Source organism: Acanthisitta chloris, unplaced genomic scaffold (assembly GCF_000695815.1).
Source record: "Acanthisitta chloris isolate BGI_N310 unplaced genomic scaffold, ASM69581v1 scaffold3810, whole genome shotgun sequence".
NCBI lineage: Eukaryota > Metazoa > Chordata > Aves > Passeriformes > Acanthisittidae > Acanthisitta > Acanthisitta chloris.
Genome location: NW_008649790.1, coordinates 15709 through 40099, shown reverse-complemented (window position 1 = coordinate 40099; position 24391 = coordinate 15709). Strand labels below are relative to the sequence as shown.

The 24391-nt window shown below is 38.6% G+C and overlaps 1 protein-coding gene across 1 annotated transcript; it reads left to right on the top strand.

Moving 5' to 3' along the window:
• Positions 1-7283: 7283 nt before the first annotated feature.
• Positions 7284-24165, top strand: ZNF438 (zinc finger protein 438). The gene is made up of 4 exons (XM_009071809.1): positions 7284-7311; positions 17107-17211; positions 20525-22364; positions 23556-24165. The coding sequence occupies exons 1-4, from the start codon at positions 7284-7286 to the stop codon at positions 24163-24165; spliced, it is 2583 nt and encodes an 860-aa protein (XP_009070057.1).
• Positions 24166-24391: the final 226 nt, after the last annotated feature.

The following is a 24391-nucleotide window of genomic DNA, read 5'->3' as shown; positions in this document are numbered from 1 at the left end:
GTGTAGGCACAGTTCCACTCTGACAGATGGGCATGGTGTAGGCATGCCAGCCAACCATTCCCCACATCACCCATAATGAAGGGAAGCATTTTTGTCCAGGATTGCCACTGTGGCATTCAGTGCATGCAAGGCTTGAAGTTCAGGAAATGCGCTCGGACTGGTCCATCTCATAGGATGACCAAAAGTTTAAAAATAGCCTGGGGGTTAGGTTCTGCTGGGTTTGTACTGTTCTGTTGCTTTTTGTGGTTATGCTGAAGTCATCTAATGGGCACAGCCAAAAGAATTCTGACACGGACGGACGTTTCTCTCTGATTAATTACCTAAGTATGGAAACATAAGCAGTGTGTAATTTCACTTGTAAGGAAGGCACTGTTTGTTACTACATGTATATCTCTTTGGATATAGAACAGGAAGACAATGATCTACTAATGCAGGATGAAATCTTGGTGTAAAAATATGGTGTAAAATAGAAAACTTGGAATAAATCTGATGTTTGAGACTGAAAGTTTGGATAACGAAATGCAAAGTATTTTTGCAGGTTTTCAAAAATGCAGATCAGCTCTTGCTTGGCTATTGGGGTTTGGGATTTTGGAGGGGGGGTTATTTTTGTATGAAATTGGCATAGTGCCTTGTGCTTGATTTTATAAAGTAGCCAAGCACTGCAGGCTTTTGGCAAATGGCTCGAACAAATGCTTTTGTGTGCTACACTAGTCAATCTTTGTGTCTGTCATTTTTGTCTTCCTCAGTATTTTTGCATAGCTTCAATGTTTAATCTTTTATTTCAAGTCTAACTCAGCCTTTATATACCAATGGATTTTGCTGACTTTCCTGGAAACTATGCTGATTCAATACATTTGCAGTTTTGGGGAAACTTGGTTTCAGTTGAAAAGTTTCTAAGTTATGGGAAATAATGTTTGCGTGGAACTCATTTACAAGATGGCACAGTATATGAAAGAACAGGTGTGAAAAATGAAGTGAATAAAATTGCTTTTGAAATACAAATGGGCATTTCATGGGTTGCTGTCAGGTGCATGTCTTTTCTAAACTGTACTAAGTGTTTAATTTTTCTTTCAGCTGAATGTTTTCTTCCTAAAATTAAATTACATAATATTTGACTAACACTTCTTTACATGCCTAGTTTTAAATTAAAATTCATAATTAAGCTTAATATGAAATTATAAGATTTGGTTTAATGCTTCCTTCCGGTACCTGATGTTCGCGGCATTAGAAGGTGCAGTCGTCACTGAGAAGCTTTGTTCTTTTAACAAAAGGTACCAAAAATAAATTCTGTTAGGGTCACAGTGGTTTAGTTTAATACTGTTATGATAATAAGTCCTATAATTACTTTCAGATAGTTCTTCCTTCCCAGAGGATGAGGTTTTTTAGTTTTGATGTCTGCTTAAAGCATGAGAGTGACAGTAAAATTAATGTCATAACCTTTACAGCCTATTTACAGCTTTCTGTGTAGTATCCTAAAGGATTGTGTGTAACATCTAAGATAAATGTCTGAGTATGGACAAGCATCAAATTAGGTTAATTGGGTTCAACTGATACTCAGATTCAGTCTGTCTATCAGGACACCTGTTTCATATAAAAGACCTATGGGTATCTTTCTGTGAAAATTGCTTTTAAATTATTACACTTAGATGCTCTGATTCCTTTGGTTGTTAAAGACTAATTCACAGTGTAGGGTTTTTTCCCGGTTTATTTGCTACTTTTGCCTCTTCTGGTTGAGAATTCATTTATCCTTTTGTTATGTGGTAACATAGGAAATAGTATATGCATAATAGAGCTTATTTTGTGGCATTAAGATAGATTTTACTTTCTAATTCTGTCCAACTTCAACTCCACTTCACTTGAAATTCTTGTAATGGATTTCTTTTAATCTCTGAGCGGTCGGCAGCAGATTTCTAGATCACTGTTTTGAGTTCTGGAGTACTGTGGCTTGAATGGCTTTGTTTAATGTCCTATGGTAGAGGTAAAACTGATCAAACCAGATTTTGAGATTATATAGAATTTTAAAAGTTTGATCATTGGGGTAGGCTCTCAGGTGGAGTAGAATTAATGATAGATATAAATAATCCATATCATCTTCTGTACTTGGAAAGAGCCGGTATTGGACTCAAATATAACTAGGGAAGACTGTAAGAACATTTGTCTCCTCAGTATTCAGTAAAATCAATGGGACATCCTGAATTATTAGTTGGTGGCCAAACTAAAATGTGTTTTGACCATAAGAATAAAAGCAGGCACAAAAATAAGTTTGTAATTTTAGTTCTAAGTTTGGGTCTTTTTTGACCATTAATATGTTTCTTGTGGGAAGTAGTCACACTAAGCCAGATTTATAGTGAAATGAAAACCAAAATTCTGCTGCGGGCAGGTATAGTAGGTAGCTCTGTCAATGTTATAACCTTCAGCTTCTGAAATTTTGAATCAGTGCATGGTACAGAACGTATCAATAAAACTGTGGTTTATGTTTTGGCTAGGCATCGAATGCATGTAGATATGAAGCATCTGTTAACCATGTTACAGCCTAGCAGAAAGGTGTCAAACTGTCAGAGAAAGGACCAAAAAGACAGTATCACGGTTGTGTATGTGAAAGTAGTGTAAAATGCAGATAGGACAATCACACAGCTATGTGATTTGCTTTGTAAACTGTGTTTGTAGTCAAAGAAAACATAATTTAATACAGCCATACATATAAGGATGGATAGAAAATTTGAAGGGATGATAAGAAGAATCTTGTCCTGCCTTCAAAATCTTGAGCTGTTCAGTTTTTCCTAAAAGGAAGGTTACTTGATTAAGTATCTCTAAATACAAAGAGCGGTGAAAAGTTCTTTAATATAACCACAATAAAAAAAACGTATTCATGAATGGCTAGAGGATGAACAGTTAGAGAAATTCTGCTCTTTTTAAATTACTGTTATTTACAGTATCTGATCAATGTATTTGTCTGTCAAATAAGCATTGGACTGCAGTTAGAGTTGAATTCTAATTAAAAATGTCTCTACAAAATGTTTCAATTTGTATGGTCCCATTTTCTGTTCTAGTGTTAGTGATTGTGAATGTCAGAGAATCACAGAATAATCAGAGTTGGAAGGGACCCCTTGAGGATCATCTAGTCCAACTTCTGGCCCTGCACAGGACAACTCCAAGAATCACACCATGTGCCTGGGATCATTGTCCAAATGCCTCTTGAATTCTGTCAGGTTGGTGGTGTGACAATTTCCCTGGGAAGCTGTTACAGTGCCCAGCAACCCTCTGGATGAAAAACCATTTTCTAATATCCAGCCTAAACCTCCCCTGACACACCTTCAGACCATTCCCTCGGGTCCTGTCACTGGTTGCCAGAGAGAATAGGTCAGTGTTTCCCCTTCCACTTCCTTTTGTAAGGAAGTTGTATACAGCAATGAGGTCCTCACTCAGTTTCTTCTTCTCCAGGCTGAACAGACCAGCTCCTCATGTGGCTACCCTTCAAGGCCCTTCACCATCTTCATTGTCCTCCTGTGAACACTCTCTAATAGCTTTATATCTCTCTTATATTGTGGTGCCCAAAACTGCACACAGTATTGAAGGTGAGGCCAGACCAGCGCAGAGCAGAGCGGGACAATTGCCTCCCTCGATCAGATGGCAGTGCCTTGCCTGGTGTGCCCCAGGACATGGTTGACCCTCCTGGCTGCCAGGGCACACTGCTGAATAATGTTCAACTTGCATGGACAAGGACCCCCAAATCCCTTTCCTTGGCATTACTTTCCAGCATCTCATTCCTGAGTCTGTCTGTACAGCCAGGATTGCCCTGTCCCAGGTGCAGAAAGTGCATGGATATGTGGAAGGTGTGGAGCTTGTGTTGACTACCTGGTATCCTAAAAATTGTTGATTTGTATCCTGAACTCTGGTTTGCTTGTTACAATTCTAAGAGTAGTTAGTAACCATAGGCAGGGCTCCCTCTTACATGATATAATGCTCCCCTACATAGGGAAGGACCACAGAAACCTAAAAAATGTGACTTCAGGCTAATAATTTTGAGAATCTTCATTTGAACATCATTTCTTACATTGTTTATACAAGAATATGTGTTGCTTTAACTACTTCAGTATGTTTTCAAGTGCTGGAAATACTGAAGCGGAAGAAAAACTTCTGATTTTGATTCTCTGAAAAGATCTCATTGGTCAATACAGCCTTAAAGAAGGATGTCTTAAAACATGAAGTTGAAAATCAACCCTGGTTCCTGGAAGTGTTTTGCTGTTCCTAAATTACATCAATGTGGTCTGTTCCATTCTTGTATGTTAAGAGGGACTTGTCTATATGTTCCCACACTGTTAAGCTACATTTAGATTAGCTGATGTGTGTTTGTGTGCTGGGTCTGACATCTCAGGGGTTGGTTACTTAAGTACCACGGACAGAGGCTCTTTGAGGCAACCTGGGATCTGCTAATACAAATCAACAATCTCTGCCAGGTGGTGCTGGTTGAGGTACAAGAGCTTCTTAGTGTGTGTGGCTCAGCATGGAAGATACAGGTACCAAAGAGCCTCACCTGTTTACTGTGTGAGAGGTCTCCTCTCAGCAGCCACACTCAGTGTTCTTTTATGCTTTGGTGTTGAATTTCCTGGAAATAGAATTCGTTTTGCCTCTTTTTTACTTTACTGCTACCTCCAGGACCATCTCCTTCCCAGAATCTCACCATTGCTTTTTGAGAGTCAATTGCATGAAAGTAAATAAATATATCAAGATTTTTTTTTTAAAATTGGTAATTGCATCAGAATTCAACCTAACTAATTCTGTATGTAACTAAAACCAATGTTTTGGTCCTTCATGTGCTCAGAAGGTGAGTCTTGAGTGCATGTCTGGCATGTTCTTTATGTGAGATTCTACTGGCTGTTAAATTGACCAGCAAAGTAAGCAACCTCCACATCCACATCCGTGCAGCTGGCTTTGCTCATGGGAATGCTGTGGATGTGCACTGGTATGAAAGCCTGGATCTGGGTAAACACTCAGCAAGTTGGAGTTCCATCTGTGCCAGTCAATGGACTTGTCTGTTACCTTACCAGAGCCTCAGTTGAACCAAGCTATTATGCAGCCATTCCAGCAAGCTAGGCCGTTTTATGAAAAAGAAGATCTAAGTGGATAGTAACACAATTTTATATCATCATTATATTATACTATGTCTTTCTTACCTGAGTCTTGAATCATACTTCACCAAAGCTTGGGCAGCACACTCGACTGCACTGGAAAGAAATAGCCAACTCTCAAGCTATTGTGTGACCATTTGATGTAATGCTGTTTTTTCAAACATAATGCATCAGATCTTGTTCTAAGTACCAATGTCAAATTCAGGAGAGACATCAGTGTGATGTTTGGGTCACAAGTGCAAGCTAAGATCTTCATTGTAGCATCCATGGAAGATTGTGCTTGTTGGTCAGTTACATGGGATCCCTGCAGTCACATAGAATCACAGAATGGGTGGGTTGGAAGGGACCTTAAAGGCCATTTAGTTCCAACCTCCCCACCATGGGCAGGAACACCTTCCATGAGACCAGGTTGCTCAAAGCTGCATCCAGCCTGGCCTTGAACACTTCCAGGGATGGGACATTCACAGCTTCTTTGGGAAACCTGTTCCAGTGCCTCACCAACATTATAGTAAAGAATTTCTTATTAATATCTAATCTAAACCTATCCTCTTTCAGTTTAAAGCCATTACTCTTTGTTTTATCTCCATGTGCCCTTGTAAAAAGTTGCAAGAGACCTTTAAGAAATGTTTGTTTTGACATTCCCTGGCTTCGATGACTTGGTGTAGGAGACTGAGGCTTGTTGAGTCACAGGGTCTCTCCGGCTGCCATGGTCCACCACCCAAATCCTTCAGCTAACAATGACCAGCATTCTGAGATAACGAAGCACCACTGTCCATCTACTCCCTCTAACTGCTGAGCCATCTGCTAGATAACGATCAACATCCCCTCCAGTTGCCTAGTCCACAAGGCACCATTGTCCAGCATTGTCCACGACTGACATCAGAGGTTGGGAATTGGTCAACTCCAGGGAAACTGACCAGTCAGTGCCCGACAGAGCCCTATAAAAAGAACCAGTGTCCAGAGCATGGCGGACACTCACCACCAAAGAAAAGACAGCTATGGATCATCAGAATTCTGCTGGACCTATTTTGGTGACTGTCTCTGCTGCACCATCGCAAATCTTCCTCGTTTCCCCCCTTTTTCTGTTTCTGACTTTCCTATTGCCCCTTCTCTCTCCCCCTTGAGTAACCAATAATAAAGTCTCACTCCCTAACAGTATTTTGACCTCATTTGTGTCTTAATTCACATTGAGGGAATCAATTGAACACTCTTGAGTCTTATCAGACTGAAACAAAAGTCTCTCCCCATCTTTCCTGTAGGCTGCCTTTAGGTACTAGAAGGTGCTATAAGGTCTCCCTGGAGCCTTCTCTTGTTCAGGCTGAACAGCCCCAGCTCTCAGCCTGTCTTCACAGGAATGTTGCTCCAGCCCTGTAGTCAGCTTAGTGGCTCTCCTCTGGACCCTCTCATGTTTGAAGGCAAATTGAAGGTTTGAAGGAATAGAAGCTGGGGTTGTTTAGCCTGGAGAAGAGGAGGCTCAGGGGAGACCTTATCACTCCCTAAAACTCCCTGAAAGGAGGTTGGAGTCAGGTGGGGGTTGGTCTCTTCTCCCAGGCAACCAGCAGTAGGACGAGAGGGCACAGACTCAAGCTCTGCCAGGGGAGGTTTAGGTTGGATGTTAGGAAGACTTTTTTTACAGAGAGAGTGCTCAGACATTGGAATGTGCTGCCCAGGGAGGTGGTGGATTCACCATCCCTGGAGGTTTTCAAGCTGAGACTGGATGTGGCACTTAGTGCCATGGTCTAATAATGATGGTAGGATTGGACTCGGTGATCTTTGAGGTCTTTCCAACCTGGATGATTCTATGATTGCTTAACCCTGCATTGTTTCTGATTCTTCAGAATGCTTTGTCGTGTTGGAATTCATGACTGTCCTCTTTTCTGGCTTTGACACGGATTTTCAATTACAAGAAGCCTAAGCAGTACCCAGTGTTGAAATGTGCAAAGCACATATAAGGGTCCAAGAAAACACTTGGTTTAAAACTCTGGTGGTGTTTTTGTATGTGACATATGGACATACTGGGATCCATTCCGAAATACAAGTCTGGAAACTATTGCCATTGCTATTCAATTTTTTGTTAGTTTCTGAAAAATTATCAGAGCTTCTAAGTATCTGTATTTCTTTCCAGGAACATTGTCGTAACTATTAAAGGGCATAATGCAGAATCCGTTAACAATTTCTGCAGGTACAGTATGCTTTCTGTACTTTTTTAGAAATTAGATGCTTGTGATTCAAAATGTGGCAGAAATTTCATCATTATTAATTGCTGTATGACTCGTGTATATGATTCCACTGTAGTATGGTTTTAAAAAAAACACCCTAATTATACTGCAGCATTTATTGCTTTAAACAGTTGCAATAGTTAAAATTGTTTTCTTCTTTAGGACATTGCTGTTGCCACCTGTAGTTGAAACTTAAAATAAATCTGCTTCTTGTTTGATTCAGGACAATTAAGTGTTTTAAGATTTATTGCAATTTCTTAATCCTCATATATTTGAATATCATTGTTATATTATAAATCTACAAATTATGCCACAAGACTAGCAGAAACAAGAAAATAAGCATTAGCTTGGATTCTTTTATTTCTAATGCCTTTTCCTCAGCATTCTTATCCTTGCTAACATTTTTTTGTGTTTAACTGTATTTATTCTATGCTTTGTCTTTTTAAAAGTCAACTTTGATTGACTTAGTTTTCGGTAGAGTTAGTATCTTGAATTTTTCCCTCTCTTATTAGTGAGGATATTTGTGTTGCAACTGTGTATTCCTCTAAATGTGTAGCTATAACTTCAGTTTCCTTTCCCTTTTGATCTGTGTCACAACACTACTGTTAAAATATGATTTTTAACTTGAATGCAATTTTAAATGATACCTCTTAAATGTGAGTGAATGTTTGATGGTTGTGACATCAGCTCTAATGGACCTTTGAAAACCATTGCTGGTTGTCAGTTAAGTTTCCATTGTTAGTACTTATGTTAATGAAGAAAAGCATTATATATTACTTAACTTGAAGCCTTGAGCTTTTACTGTCATGTGACTTTATACTTTACCTGTTTTGTGAAGACTGAGTTCCTTTATAATTCTGAGAAAGCTGTTCCAGAAGCATGTCATGCAAACTGATCTTAGCTGATGAGCTCTGTGTCTAATGGGACTGTTCTTTCAAGGGAGACAGTACTGACTGTTGGGTAAAGCTGTCCACCCCACAGTGTGCTCTACATCCATATGCTTATGACTGAAGTACCTAATTCTGATACTTAAAAGCCTTAATTTAATTTTTTTTCTCTAAGTAACAGGAATTCAACCCTGATTATAGTCAAATGGAATGTGTTATCTTTATGTTAGAGCCATTTCTGAATAATAAGAGGAGAATATAGACTGTGAAGCTGTTTGCAAACTTGAAACTGATTAATCACTTGCTTGGAGAGTTCTTTGAAGACTTCCCCCTCCCCTCTTCCCAAACCAAAATCCATTCCAGTCAGTATCCTGTTACTGAGTTGTACCCAGAGTGAATGGTGAACTCTGGAAGTGAGTATTCATGTTAGAAGTCATGACCAGATCATGATCAGGAGCTATATCAGTGTGAAATGATGATATTCTACAAATATACTAGTCTCAGTATATTTTTTTCTGTTCCTTTACTATCATACTTTTTTGTCTTTATGTCAAGCACCACTTGCTCCTTAAATGTGACACTTTGAAAATATTGAGGCTATTACCAATTTATAATGATTTATGTACAGTTATAACAGGTACATTTCTTAAAAACAAAAGGTTGGAAAATAAATTAAATTGGAGGTAGAACCTATCCATCAGTTACATTCAGTATAGCATTTTTGTCAGTGTTTCTGTACTTTGAAGGTGGTTGTTATTTTTCACTTAAGTATGGAAGTAATGATTAGGGTAAGTTCTTTGAGTGACAGCATAAACCCTTCACTGCTGCCATGTGTCATGTAAGTAGCAGGAGTTCTGTAATTTGTTCTGTGCTCATTCAGGACAGCTTTATTTTTCTCAGTTTAAAATATTTTATAAGAAAGGTGATTATCTGTTACATACCAAGCAGTTGTAACTCCATGTTCAAACAGATGCACCTTTCTGAAAATTGATGAACATTTAACTTCTCAGATTTTATTTTGTTCTGGGAATTACAAAATTATCATTGAAGCATCATATTCTGTCATTCACACTCTTGTTAAATATTTACTGTTGGCAAGTGGTGGGTTTTTTTTGTAATGCCCCAATAATGACATAAAATACCATTGTGCCTTAGTGACCTGAAATACCTTTGGCATTGTCAGATTTATAAAATGTTCTTGCTAAATGACTCGAAATAATTGCACATCTTATAAAAATATTTTGCAAAATATAAGGCTATCCTGGATTGCCCAGGAATTTCTTAAATACTTTGTCTTTTTAAAATACACATGGGAAAAGGGTGTCACAAGCTAGTTTTACACCTTGAGTATGTTTCTTTTAATTCTTTAAAAAAGCATAGGGGTTTTCTTTAAAGTCAGTATATAGTTCAGTACATTTTGTATCCATGTTAGTATGGTTATTTGGTGCCGGAACATCTCAAACTTCAATTAGCCATGTTAATGCATTTCTTAGCATCAGCTCTCACTTTGCTGGAACCCCTGCTGCCTTTATGTCATTAACATAAATGCAGGTGCAAATAGCATTTATGTACTTTGATAGAAAGCAGTTGGAGACGTTTCACTGTGGGACACGACACTTTCAGATTGTGTACATCTGTTCAAATAATGTATCCAAGCCAGTGACATGAATGCAAGGATAAAAACATCTGCCCCTGAGACCATTTGCTGTACAGCAGATGCTTACATCTTTATTTATGCAGATGGTTTGTGTGATGAGCTGAGCAGCGATGAAAGCGAGAAAGTTTGACAAAGATTTCAGGGTATTCCTTGGGATGGGAAAATATGTTCGTGACAGTGTTTTCTTTTCACATCTACCAAAAGAAGAACGTGTATGATAGATACTGATGCTTCTAGTAACATGGATGTGCTGTTTAGGATGTTAACTAGATTAACACAAAATCAGTAAAGGATTTTTTTAAAAAAAAATCTCGTGCACAATAGTTGTACTGCACTTACAGAAGATACTAAACAGTTTAATATAAGTAATTACTTTTAAACAGGAAGGCTCAACTGCTTTGCTTCAGGATGTTCTCAGGGAGTACAAAACATGGAATAGACTGAAAAGTTTGCAGAAGTAAATGTTTTGAAATACCAACGTAACTCATCACAAAGCCGTTCAGAGGTTGCGTGCGGTGCAAATTCCATGACTTTGGGGATTTTTCAGGACAAGCTACATGCAGCATTACAAAATTATTAGATAAATAGTTTAGCCTGTCTGCTGTTTGAAAATGACTGTAGGGTGGTGGACGTGAGTCGAGGATCTAAACTGAGCTGGCGCTTAGGGAGGAGAAGGTGGTCACGGGCGGAGGTGCCGGGTGCCGACTCCCTCTGCTGGGAGCCAAGGGGCTCCTTTGTCTGCAGCCTGATGCATGTGGATTTAATATTGACTGATATTTCGATCACATCTAGCTAAGGAGATCATCTCTGGCCTACATTCCTGTTGACTGCACTCCTCTTTCCATTCCCCCGTACGCTGGCACCGTTGCCAGTGTTTGCTGATACATTATCCCCTCTCAGCAGTGTATTTGATAGTTCCTTTATGGCACATCCAGTACCTTCTTTTGAGGACCAGTACTGCCTTTAAACAGCACAGTGACTAGCATGGGCGAGCTTAGCAATGCCAATAAGCATTGCAAATAATTGTAATTATGCACAGGCAGAGGAAAGCCAGTCAGGTACTGTTAATTTGTTTTCTGCTAAATCCTACTGCCAGTTTTTTTTTTCAGCAGCAAGTGATCATTTAATATATTCTCAAAACTGATGTCTGCCTGGCCAGGACCACAGTATTTCAGAAGATGTTTTAGCTTTCCTATGCTGTACAGGTCTGTGTCTGTCTTTGAAAAAAACCTACATACTTATTTGAAGTCCTGTGGAAATTCTTTAGTCTTTATTTTTTGTTTTAATCTTTAATGGAATTGACTACAGGTGGTAATGTTTTGCATGTCTCAGACAGAGCTGGAAAGTCTTTTTCTGAAGAAATCTGGGTCATGAAGAAAGAAAAGGAGGGACAGCTAGAGCTAACAAAAACCTTGGATAGAGATTCCCCATTCAAAACTTAGATCACTTAGGTCATTTCAAGAAATTAGCTATTTTCAAAATACCACAGAAAACACTCTCCAGCTATCATCGAAGTTTAACAATGTATTCTGGCCCTTTTATTGCATAGTGATAAATCTTGTGTATATTTCATAACAGAAGAGTCAAAATAGGCCAAGCCAAGACTGATGGTATTAAGATCCTCTGTTCATCTTGAATGAGGGAGCACTTTCTGAGGTTTGTACTACAGAAGTCACGACACAGATGCTTTTAACACTTGAAGAAAAATATATTTGCTGTATTGAGCCAAAGTCATGAATTATTGCATAGTGATAAATCTTGTGTATATTTCATAACAGAAGAGTCAAAATAGGCCAAGCCAAGACTGATGGTATTAAGATCCTCTGTTCATCTTGAATGAGGGAGCACTTTCTGAGGTTTGTACTACAGAAGTCACGACACAGATGCTTTTAACACTTGAAGAAAAATATATTTGCTGTATTGAGCCAAAGTCATGAATTTTTTCTCTAACACTTGAAGAAAAATATATTTGCTGTGTTGAGCCAAAGTCATGAATTGTTTTCTCTTGTATACAGTCTTTCTTTAGAAAAACATGCTGTTTTTCACAAAAAAAAAGTGATGCTCTGTAGAAGGAATAACACTTCTGCTCTTCTGTTGTGCTCTCTACCTGCACTTCAGTATATGCAAAAAAATTAATTTTGGGGAGTAAGAGTCATAATGTCCTTGCTCCAGTCAGACATTTGTGTTTTCTTTCCCAAGGAGGGTTGAATTCTCAGTAATATGAAGATATCTTCTCTTCATTGAAAGGAGGGCAAAAATGTAGTCAGAAAATATTTTCATTTATGCATAAAATGGTTCTACATTACCTTGTTGTGCTGCATCATTTCTGAAGAATTCTGCCTTCATTTTTTTAGCAGGCTTGGTCATTATTGTTTCCTACGCTTACGAAAAAATAAGTCTATTCATTACCACGTATATGAGACATACGGAGATTTTGTCCAGGTTGATTAGATCTTGATAGATCCTTTAAAAATGACTCTACATTGACATTGACTTTCCAGTGGATTAATTACTGTTTAGGTCCATATCCTTCCTGAAGCTCGCTAAAAGAAATTTCAACTGGCAACTCTCCCGGGAAATAAGTTTTAAAAATCCATTCACAGGTGTTTATCCCCACCTTCTAAAGCATCTAATTTGTATTTGCAATAATGTTGGAGGGTTATGAATTATGAGTTTATGACCAGTGCTTCCATCACCTCCCTTCAGCTATTTTCTGAACAATTAGTTCCCCCAAGTGGCTGCATCACTACAGTCTTGCTTTCAAGTCTTCAGGGGTGGTGTCCTCTCTGGAACAGAATGACTGGGCACAACCAACAAAGAAAAACCACCAGATTTGCATTGATACTTAAACAATTTCCATTCTACTCAGCTGTGTCCTGTTGGAGCAGCATGGTTTCTAGATAGTGCTCACTCCAAGGCTGATGTGGTTGGTTACTGAAACTAGTGAAGGGATAAAGAAGCTGAAACAGTCTGTGATGATATATATGACAGTGTCTCTCAGACAGAAGAGACAGTATTTACAGCTTTAATAGTGATTTATGTGGTTGCAGAGGCCAGGCACCATCTCGAGCCTATAGATTTATCTGTATAACCTCATTCCAAAGTTCTCTTACTGCCATAGTAAGAAAAGTCTGTGTGTGATTTCCTCAGCTGTAAAGGTGGAAAAGGTTATTAGTAAACACAGATGCTTTATGTCTAGCTCTCTTTATGTCAGTTTTCATTTCTTGATATGAAAATATTTTGATCTGCTTAAGACCCATTAATTATGTTGACCTTAATATGAAATGAGTAGCTTATAACTTGAAAGACTGTGCCTTCAAAAGAAAGGAAGGCTTTTAAAGTTCACAAACACTGCATGAGAGGTGTTAAGAGAGCATGTTGATTTGCTAATAAATGTATTTAAAATTCATTGCAAAAGTGTCTAAAAATCTCTTATGTATAGATGTTCTGGCTTTTAGGAAGGACTTTGAAGACTTTCTTCATTTATACAGCAGCACAAAAAAGACTTCTTTTAATAGGAGATTGTATTAAGCCTTGGATTGCCCACATTTTATATAAGATGTTGCATTTGAATATTGATTTACCTATGTGTGGCTAATACATTAGATGTTACGACTCAAGAATATTGCCTCAAAGCTGATGGCCACTTGTTATTTCCTATAGAAATAGTATTTCATACATTTTTTTAAAGTTCCTTTTGTTGGGATAATACAGAGACACATGAAATCTAAATCTATGAGGAATCAAAAATCATGTCTTAGAATAATATTGTTGCAAATGCTGATAATACAGTAACTCAATGCATTGATTTCTTGATGTGTTAATTTTTGTTTAGCAAGTCTGCTTTTGTATGGGTATTGTTTGATGTTACACTTTTCTCTGAGAGCAGAGATACTGAAGCCAAGATGCTGGCAAGACTGACTGGCACAAAGAAACCTTAAATAGAACCATAGAATGGTTTGGGTTTGAAGGGACCTTTAGAGGTCATCTAGTCCAACCCCCCTGCAATGAACAAGAGGCATCTTCAGCTAGATCAGGTTGCTCAGCCCCATCAAACCTGGCCTTAAATTTGTTTCCAGGGATGGGGTACCTGCCACCCCTCTGGGCAGCCTGTGACAGTGTTTCACCACCCTCATCGTAAAAAAATTCCTTCCTTGTATCTAGTCTGAGTCTGCCTTCTTTTAGTTAAAAGCATTATGCTTTGTCCTGTTTCTACAGGCACTGTAAAAGAGTCTGTCACTCTCTTTCTGTTAAGTCTCCTTCAGGTGTTGAAAAGCTACAATAAGGTTGTCTTGGTGCCTCGTCCAGGCTAAACAACCCTGTCTCTCTCAGCCTTTCCTCACAGAAGAGGTGTCACATCCTTCTGATGATTTTTGTGGCCCTACTCTGGACCTGCTCTGACAGGTCCACATCTTTCCTGTGCTGAGGATCCCAGAGCTGGACACAGTACTCCAGGCAGGGTCTCATGGGGATGAGGTAGAGGGGGAGAATCGCCTCCTTCAACCTTCTGGCCACACTCCTTCCTATGCAGCCCAGGATACAGTTGGTTTTCTGGGCTGCAGGTGCACATTGCTGGCTCATACACTGGTTTTAATCCACCAGTACCCTAAATTCTTCTCAGCAAGGCTGCTTTGAATCACTTCATCCTTCAGCCTGTATTGATACAAGAGATTGTCCCAACCCACGTGCAGGAACTCATTAAACTCCTGTGGGCCCACTTCTTGTTCAGGTCCCTCAGGCATCCCATCCCTCAGCCATGTCAACAGCACCACTCAGCTAGGCTTTGCCTGCAAACGTGCTGAGTGTGCACTCAATCCCATTGTCTGTGTCATTGATGGAGATATGAAACAGCACTGGTCCCAGTACAGACACCTGAGGGACACTACTTGTCACTGAGCTCCATATCAACACTGAGGTGTTCACCATGGCCCTCTGGCTGCAACCATCCAGCCAATTCCTTATCCACCCAATAGTCCATCACTCAAGTCTATACCTCTCCCAATTTAGAGAAAAGGGTGTCGAGGAGGACCATGTCAAAGGCCTTACAGAAGTCTAGATAGATGACAGCATGGTAATGAAGCAACTCCTATGTACACTTTCAAAAAACAGATCAAAGCAGTCTGGAAATTGGGAAAGTGGTGTTTTGGATTTTTCCATAAGTTATCTTGGATCTGTATAAACTTTGGCATATATTAATATATGGTTAATGCTTCAGTAAGGATGTTTTGTGCTAAAACAAAAGACTGAATTAGACAGGAAACTGAAGAACTTCCCTAAATCCCGACTATGTACCCATGATCTTGGATTACTGCATGATTTACCTCAGCAAGAGGATGGTTTATGCCAAAAATAGTTTTAGCTTATTCCCACACTGAAAAATGTCATTAGAAATTTTGAAGTTGAACATCTACTTTAATGGAGTCCAGTTAATGTCACAAAACCATTTTTTTATTGTGTACCTTTGTTATTGTAATGTGCTCTTCTGCTAAGAAGTGTCTTTTGGAGACCATTTAAGGAATCCAGGAAGCATCCCACAGCTCACAGAATTTCTTGAAATGCTCTATAATCCTAATCCCTTAAGGTAATAAACTTGCACAGACTGTAAAGAAGACCTTTCTGAATGTTGAAATGCTCTATAATCCTAATCCCTTAAGATAATTAACTTGCACAAACTGTAAAGAAGACCTTTCTGAATGTTAAAATGTTTAGTGTGCAACTAGCAAATCACACTGATGCTCAAATCAGACTTAATTATATATAGCTTTAAAGAAGTCTAATATTCCCCTCTAGAATTTTAACAAACTGTTTTGGTCTTGTTCCTCCTATAGTATACCGGAATAGATTTTCAAAGTGTATTTGTGCATTCTGTATCTTAGTGTTTGTGCAGATGATGTACTGTGATTTTCCAATCTTGAGTTAAAATACTTTGTTATATTGTTTATTTTTCTAAACTAGTTTAAATTGCACAAAACCACTCTTATGTAAACATAATTATATTACTCTAAAAATCAAGTACTAAAAAGGTAAGAAATGTGAAATTCCCCTTTGGCTTAAATGCTTCTCCTCTCCAAATCACATGGTTACCCATCCTAAGCCTGTGTTTAATTCCCGTATCCCACCCTAACTTTTTGGCCTAGACACTTTTCAAGTCTCATTTCTAGTTCTCTTGTCCTTTTTATGCTTGCCCTGTATATAGCTGTGTTTCTCTTCCACTCTGTCAGCTCTGCAGTTCAGAGATAAGGAGAGGCCATTTCCTTCTTCCAACTTTTGGGTGTCTGGACTTAAAGCTGTAGCTTAGGGAAAATCTGGCCCAGCCTGAAGCAGGAGCACATTCAATAGAATATAATCATTGGGAAAATTAGCTGCTTAAATTATCTATTGAATACTTGCCCAGAGCTTACAACTTTGCCAAATTTGGGCAACTTTTCACAGACAAAAGAGACATTGCTGTGCCACATATCAAAGTAATGCACAGATGTGTTGCTAGATTCTTCTTTTTTATTGATTTATTTTTTCAATGCAGGCATACCTGGGGATGACTGGTGTTTCGACTTGAAATTAATTTTAGAAAATTATCTGAAGCAAATACCCAGAACAGAACATTTCACCCATGAGGTTATTATTAGAAAAGTTAGAAACAACTCTAAACTCATTGCTATCATGTATAGAGTTGGATGCTCATGGTTTGTAAGCTTTATTGCCAACCTTGCTTCACATAGGTGTGTGGCAAAGCTAGTTTTGAACATAGATGAACAAATACTCTTTTGTATAATATCTGCAGTTCCACAGATTTATGTGGAATTATGGAAAGTGTAGGTTAGCAGAGAATGTGGCCCTGTATTTAAAAGCCTCACTAGAGCTACTGAGCCTTCATTTTTTGGAGCTTTTTGTTTTGCTGCTGTTGTCTGTCTGCCATGACACTGAAGCTAAACCATCCCATCTGTTTGCCACATTAACCAGCTCTACTCAGTTATTAAGCTATCACCTTGCGTTTGGCATATTCTATTTAAATTTGAAAACATATTTTGAGGAGAGAAAAATGGCAAAGGGCAAGAAGCAGTAGATTTCTCAGTGCATTAACTGGAAGTTAATGTTTCATATTGTTATTTTATATTGTCATTTTCTGGGTTTTGTTGGTTTTGGGGGTTGTTTGGGATTTATTTTTTTTTTTTTGTCCTGGGATCTATTTATAACTGACTGAAGCACTTTTGCAGGTGGTGGTTTTTTGCATGCTATTCCTGCAGAGAAACATTGTGTCCAACAAAGTATGCTGGGTCAGCAAAAGCAAGAAACTTATGCTGGAAAGACAGTATCCACAGGTATTTAGTGTGTGTGGAGATTTGGCGAAATGAATGATTAACTATCATTGGCAGAAAAAGATCTGATGTCTGTTAGAAAGTTATGCATTGTTTTCTTTCCCACGGAACAGATATTCTTTCTTTCAGAGTCAGCAAAAGACTCAGCAATGTAAATGTGCCTTTAATAAAATATTTAATAAGTCTTCTTCATCTGTATTTTGTCTTTTCCTTCGAAACAAGATAATCCTTTTTTGTGTTGTTTTCTCATCTGTCCATTCACACACAAATTAAATACATACCTGCACAAGTGAGGTGGACCTACAGGGATTATTCAAAAAATTAACCCTATTACACAGTGGTTTCTGGCACTTTGGTGGTTATGTTTAAAATAGATCAGTTTAGTGGTGAAAATTAATTTTTTTTTCTGCTGCTTTCTACAGTGTCTGAGTTCAGCAATGTTATGTGCTTTACATAGGGAACAAACTGAAGGAAGTACAAAAATGAGGCAGGTCAGACTGGAGTAGACCAGACTTGGATGGCTTAGGAAGGAAGGGGAACCATGAAGGAGCAGCAGCCCCATGGAAGACTCCTCCTCTGGAGGACTCTTCCTAGTGTATCAGAGACTTTGATGCATCATTGATTTCTGTATTGATGTGTCAGTGTCCACTCCTATACAATTTTAAGGTTGCTTGGAATGGATGAAAGCTTATGACATCCTGCAAGTTTCTGAGTCATTTGATATTTGCAGGTACTAGCATGGTAACCATTAATCTATTACCAGACACTTTTAAAGTAAGTGGGTTGAATTGCACTTGGTTTAACGTTGTGCTTTATTATTTAGAAGTGTCTACCAGCTGCCCCAACTCCACACCCATCTGAAAGACTGAGGACACAACAGTTAAAATTGAGCTTCATGTCCTTCAGATATTAAATCTAATGTTTTCATTGATTTCCTTTATTCTTAATGAACATTTTAGAGACAGTATAAAAATCTTTGCTTTCCAGTGAAGGACCTGTAAACTGACTTGTAGAATGTTATCTAAAACCAAGGGCCTTCCTCACAAATGCTGTTGTGGAGCATTGCATAACTGAAACATCAATCCCCTTTTTAAGTGCAAGACTCATGGGATTACACAGGTGTGAAGCTTTTCCTCAGGTCACAGCTAACAAGTCAAAATGAGTCCTTTGAATCAGAGAGGGAATTTGGAAGAAGGTGTGGAATGGAAGTGGAATGTCCCTGAAAGACGTGTATTAACTTTCCAAGTGGCCTTTCCACTAGCCAGCCAGCCAGAGCATATCCAAGTCCTCTAGTGTGGTGAAGACATGAATTACTGTAGCACGCTGTGTGTGCAAAGGAAATTGCTGAAACTTTTCACCACTTGTAAATGGAAAACATAATTTTGGTCACTGATGATAATTGCATGTTCTGGGTGGGGTCAGTAGAGCCTCCAGTCTGTGAACTGAGTGGCTACTTTTTCCTGATCCAAGGTGCTAAATAGTCTTCCACCAGTTCTTCCACTTAGCTTTCCAGTCTGCAAGCAAAATCTTGTTTCTGATTTTTCCAGGTTGCACAAACCCTGTAGGCCTGGACTTATCCCTGTGTACCAGAATCTCTTTATTTGTGTAGGATTTCCATATGTACAGTAATCCAGTCTGCCCAGGATGTTTAAAAATTTAGGACATCTCTACAGACATTGAGCAGAAAGAAAGTTAAGGTGGTGCTAAGTAGTTTCACTTAATTGGAGGATAAAGAAGGTACATAATCTACTTGGGGTTTGATGCTGTAGATGGCAATATAAGGATCAAAGGCTTATGCCCTACATTGTTATCACTCCATGAATCTGCTGTAGATCAAAGAGTTTTGAGGAGCATCAGACCTACTATGTATGAACTGTACAGTTTATGTGCAGTTGCTCAGTGAATCCAGCATGTCCTGAGGGCAGTGGATTTACTGCACATGTGCATTCCATGGATATGCATGTGTAGCTGTCCAGCCATTCTGGTCATGAAATACAATAGCTCTGTGAGTTGTGGTGCATGTCACAAAGTGTGTGGTGTCTGAGAAGAGCAGCCAGCATCAAGATAAACCTCCTGGAGTTTCCAGTATTGGTAGTAGTTCACAGTTACCTGTTTAAGTCCAGAACCATGTATAAATGCATTTGTAATACAAGTCCTTAAAATGGTAACAAATGGAAACTTCCTTATGGAATTGCCTTACTGCAATATTTCAAGGTTCCAGCATTTACTGTTACATATTCTATTCAAATGTGATTCCTCTCTCTAAATGAGTTTTGCTTATGTTGTTGCCTTCCCAAATTGTCTTTCTGCTTGGGATCTCTCTAGATGAATTTTCAGTGGTTGAGACTGTTGGGATTTTATTTTTTCCCAGGAAATCTGTCCCATTTTTTGAGAAATTGAAGCATCAAAAATTGAATTTGGGAGTGGGTAACGAGGTTGATATATGAAATGGCAGTTGTACAATGAACTATGTATCAAATCCTTTTTTATGGAGTGTCTGAAAGGTCAGCATTTATCTTTGCTGCCTTTTTCCTTTTGTTTGTTTTATTTAATTATCCTCATGTTCTTCTTTATTAAAACTGTTTGCAACTTTTACCAACTTAAGTAGAAACAGGAAGAAATTGTGATCTAATCTTGATAAATTGCATCTTTCAAGAAAATATTTGAATATCTTACTGCAGTAGGTCTATTGTACATTAAAGGCACATAAGCCATGTGTGTCATCAGGTATTTAACATTAGTACATCTTCTTTCAAGTCCTCTTTGATTTTATTATATATTATTTGCATGTTTTATAGCAGTAATTTTTTTAGGTTTTCATCAGGCAAACTTTGGTCTGTATCTGATAAAACCCGCAAATTCTAAATGTTGCTGTAACTCTGAAAGACAGCATGAATCTCTTTGAGAGATATGATCAGAGCAGATGTTCAGAAAAGCTCTGCATCATGGAACTTAAATCCTGTCTCTGTTCTTCCAGCTGAATATTGCCAGCATGCTAGTGTAGCTTTCCCAGGACTGCAGAGGCTTAGGGGTGTGTTTGTTCTGAAGTTTCTAAAGTAGAATGAAGCATCCATTTAAGGTCCTATTAAGAAGGATTTTGCATATCTGTATTCACACACATTGCTTCAGGCAGTGTTTTTCTTTTGTCCCATGAAACTTTTGCAGTTCTAAATTTGATTTGGTGGTCACTTAAATCCTAACATTTTTAATAAGTGTGTTATAGTATCCTTTTTAAGCAGTTTTATTCTTGAGATGTTAAACTTTTTTAAAGAAATGCTATATATCATATTATGTCTTTGTTATGTTATTCTTACAGATAAACACAAATCCCCTTTGGATATAATACAAAGTTGTCCGAAGAAAAGTCAGTTCAGGACCATTGCTCCAAAAATGGTACCAAAAATGTTAACACCTGGAGTGGTTTCTTGTCTTCAGTCATCTTTGCCTGAGCCAAACACACCAATTTCAGCTGCAGGTTGTAAGCCACTGGTGGTACCAACTCAGAACTATGCTGTCATGCAGGTGGCTGGTCACAAAGGGACCTTTTCTCTCTTGGCTGTGCCATATGTTGCCCCTGCCCTAACACAGCAGGTCCAGCAGTCAAATGTGGGCCCCTTTGAAAACCTAAAGCTGCCTATCCCTAGATACCAATCTGCGAGAAAGAAATTGCTGAGGGACAAAAAATCAGGACAAATCTCTGGTTTGGGTGCACAGAAAAAGTTCCCTACCAAAGCAGCGACCTCGTCACAGACTTCCCCCATGACTACTTCAACTGAAGACTGTCCTGAAATTCATTCTAGTTCACATTCAACTGAGCAAGCTATGCTAGCAGACCCTGACTCAGCTGAAATTGCAGTTGCCACATTAGTAAATAAAAACAATAATGTGGAATCTGGATCTCATTCAGTGAAGAAAACTGAAATTGCTAATGGTAATATTTCTGGACCATCAGCAGTTAAAGATTCTTTCTCCAAGCCAGCAAGTATAAGTAGTCCTATGAAACTAAGTCTACAGTCTGTGAAGACAGAAACCACAAGAGAGTCATTCATGACATCTGAGAAACCAAAGGAAAACCCCACGAATTCTGCAAATTCTGTTGCTGTCTTGCCACCAGCAGTTTATAGCGGTACAGTACAGATGATTCCATCAGCATCAAGAGAAAAACTTCCTATTTTGCCTTACTCAAGGATGAAAAATTCAGTGTTCTGTAAGTCTAAGCAGAATATTAGTGTTATGGATATACCTGCTCCTTCACCAAGATTTGAATGTGAAAAGATACCAGCTTTGGTGAAAACCAAAGCATTAGATAAGCCATTAGCTGTGTCATTTACACAAGTCCCCAAACAAACCATTCAAGAAAATACCTTTCCACCCAGTAAAGAGGATGTTGACAGTCTTAAAAAACCAAACAGTTCAACTTCTAAAAGAAGAGGCAGGAAAAGAAGACCTTCAGATGATTTATTGGCTTTTCAGACCAAGCGAAGGAAATGCATCATTAGTAAGTGGAGAGAAGGAAGAGAGAGGGCAAAGGTTGATATTCAGCCACCTGAAGAAAAAAAAGCAGAAGCAGTGAAAAAATACCGTAGTATTAGACCAAAACCAATGGTAGTTGTGCAGACTTTTGCACCACTGACTTCAGCAGCAGTAGCACAGACACCTTCTCATGACCATTTAGAGCAAGGTGGTTTTTCAGACAGTTCACTTGCCAATAAACATTTAAGTTACAGGCACAGTGATGCTACATCAGTTAAATCAAATGATTTAGGTAGAAATGCACGTTCAGCTGTACCTAAGCCGTTGCACAGATGTCATGTTTGTAACTATACCTTCCAGTTGAAACACCATCTCCAGGACCATATGAACACGCACACCAAGAAACGGCCATACAGCTGTCGAATTTGCAGGAAAGCATACATTCATTCTGGGAGCCTGAGCACACATATGAAGCTTCATCACAATGAAGGCAAACCCAAAAAGCTGGTGTGCTGTGAATTCTGTGCTAAAGTTTTTGGCCATGCAAAAGTGTATTTTGGCCACCTCAGAGAAGTCCACAGGGTTGTTATCAGCACAGAGCCCTCTGCTAGCGAGCAGGAGATGCAAGATGCTTCAAAGAAAAGAGACACAAATATAAAAGAGTCAGAAGAGGCTACAGAGAGGTGAGAGTTTTCACTAATTCAGTGCTAATGAAAATGGGATTTCAGGTTGTCAGTGGAAATACAGAAACATCACCATTATGAAAATTATTGCTTCCCCTCCCCCCAGTGGGATTCCTAATGGCTTAAATATTTTGTTAAGGAATCTAGTCAATCCATTAGGCCACCCAGCTGATTTATTGGCTATTGGCCCTTGAATATTCAAAGTAACTTTGCATATATTCTAGAAACACCCCATATACTGCCATTGGAGCTATTTGAATCAGTTGTTTTCTCATGGTTAACAGTCTCTGTTAGTCTGCACTGTCTTCTGTCCTATCCATTTGGGAATTTTCCCCAGAAGATAAATGAACCAAATGCAGTAAGTGAAATGCAATTCATATTTCACTATTAGCTTGTAGTTTGTTTTCCCTGTTAAATATCATTATCCCATTTCTTTCTCTGGAGTGGTGTGAGCTAATCCATCTTGTGTGTTGATTTCTGCTGCTTTTGCAATCACTCAGCCAAAAAGAAAAGTTAACATTTGCCATATTAGGATGGATAGAACATTCTTTTATCATGTGATTTTTGAGGTGAAATGTCTTGACACAGTATAAATGTTGGCTTTTTTGTTTGTTCATCTGTGCCTTTACTTTCTCTGAAGAACACTCAGGGCTTTCACTTGACTCTTCACTGCAAGACTACAGTTTGATTTTACTTGGTTTGCTTTGCATAGCTCTTCTCTCGGGGGCATCAGTAGAAACTTTTAAGGTCTTGAGCCTAAGAAACACGAGCACTTTTCTCTCAGTCTTACTAGCCATCATACAGTGAATCATTCCATTTATGTGTTTTGTTGGGTCATTTGTCTAATGTGTAAAAATACACAGTATTAATGAGGTCCTTTGTGTAAATGTTACGAGAAGATTTCTGAGCAGATCCTGTTTTGATTGGCTTAAACTGGGACTGTCTGTGTATCTGTTTCATTTATACTGCATAACTGTCCTAAATCAGGGAGAGGGGTTGTCTGATTGTCAATTAGGTATTGGAACTTCTTTAAACCATATGACAGAGTTTTAGGAAAAAAAACCAAGAAACTTTGAAGTTCCATTTTTTTCCATCTGGGAATGGGAGGTGGGACATTTCTTCTTAAAAGGATGGAAACTGCCCATGCCTGGTTAATACTGAAATAGTTTTTATTTCCTTTTTTTTTAACAGGGGAAGTAAGTGCAATTTTGAGGACCTATTCCACAACCCAGGAGGAGTGAAATTACAGGTTAAATGTGGTCGATGCCAGTTTATTGCACAGTCTTTTGGTGAAATGAAGTTTCACTTACTGAGCTGTCATGGAGAAGAGATTGAGGGAAGAGTAAAGGAAGGGATTTTGCAAGGAAATATAGGGGCAAACAGGGAACTGATCAAACATACAACCCAGTTCTGGAAACAGCACAATGAGAGAAAACATTTAGCAAGATTGAATGCCTGTGAGGAGTTTCACACTTCTCCAAAACTGAAGAGACGGAGAGACTTTCACCATCAGAAAAATATCAATGTGTTATCTAAAAGTGAACTGACTCTGTCAGGAAGTAGTGAAACTGCCAAGGAGATGCAAAATGTGGATTCGGATACACCAAGCAAGAAAACAGAAATTGGGTCTAAAGCAGGTTATAACTGCATTTTGTGCAAACAGTTATTTGGAAGAAAAGAGGATCTTTGTAGTCATTGGCAGAGTCATCATAACTGTGAAGACCCTTCTACTTTATGGACAATTTTTAGTTTGGCATCAAAACAAGGAATTATTGAACTTTGTAATAGTGGTGAATTTTGAAGTTCGATTCTACAATGCTATGAAAAACGTCAACTACCTTACCAAATTGTTTATGTTTTTTTGCTGTCTTGCTAAACTAACTCAACAGATATATCAGAGGTTTGTTGGGTGGGTTTGTTGGTTTTTTTTAAAGTTATGCTAACCTTTATTTTGGTAAATAGAAAATCTGCCTATTCAGTATCATTCCAGGTGGGTACATGGAAGCTGATTGTGAAACACTGTGCTT

Excerpts from the sequence above, each read along its gene's own strand:
- ZNF438 (XM_009071809.1), top strand. The coding sequence starts at position 7,284 with ATGCAGAATCCGTTAACAATTTCTGCAG. Across the intron at positions 7,312-17,106 it reads TCCGTTAACAATTTCTGCAG|GTGGTGGTTTTTTGCATGCT; the intron begins GTACAGTATGCT and ends GCACTTTTGCAG. Across the intron at positions 17,212-20,524 it reads TGGAAAGACAGTATCCACAG|ATAAACACAAATCCCCTTTG; the intron begins GTATTTAGTGTG and ends TTATTCTTACAG.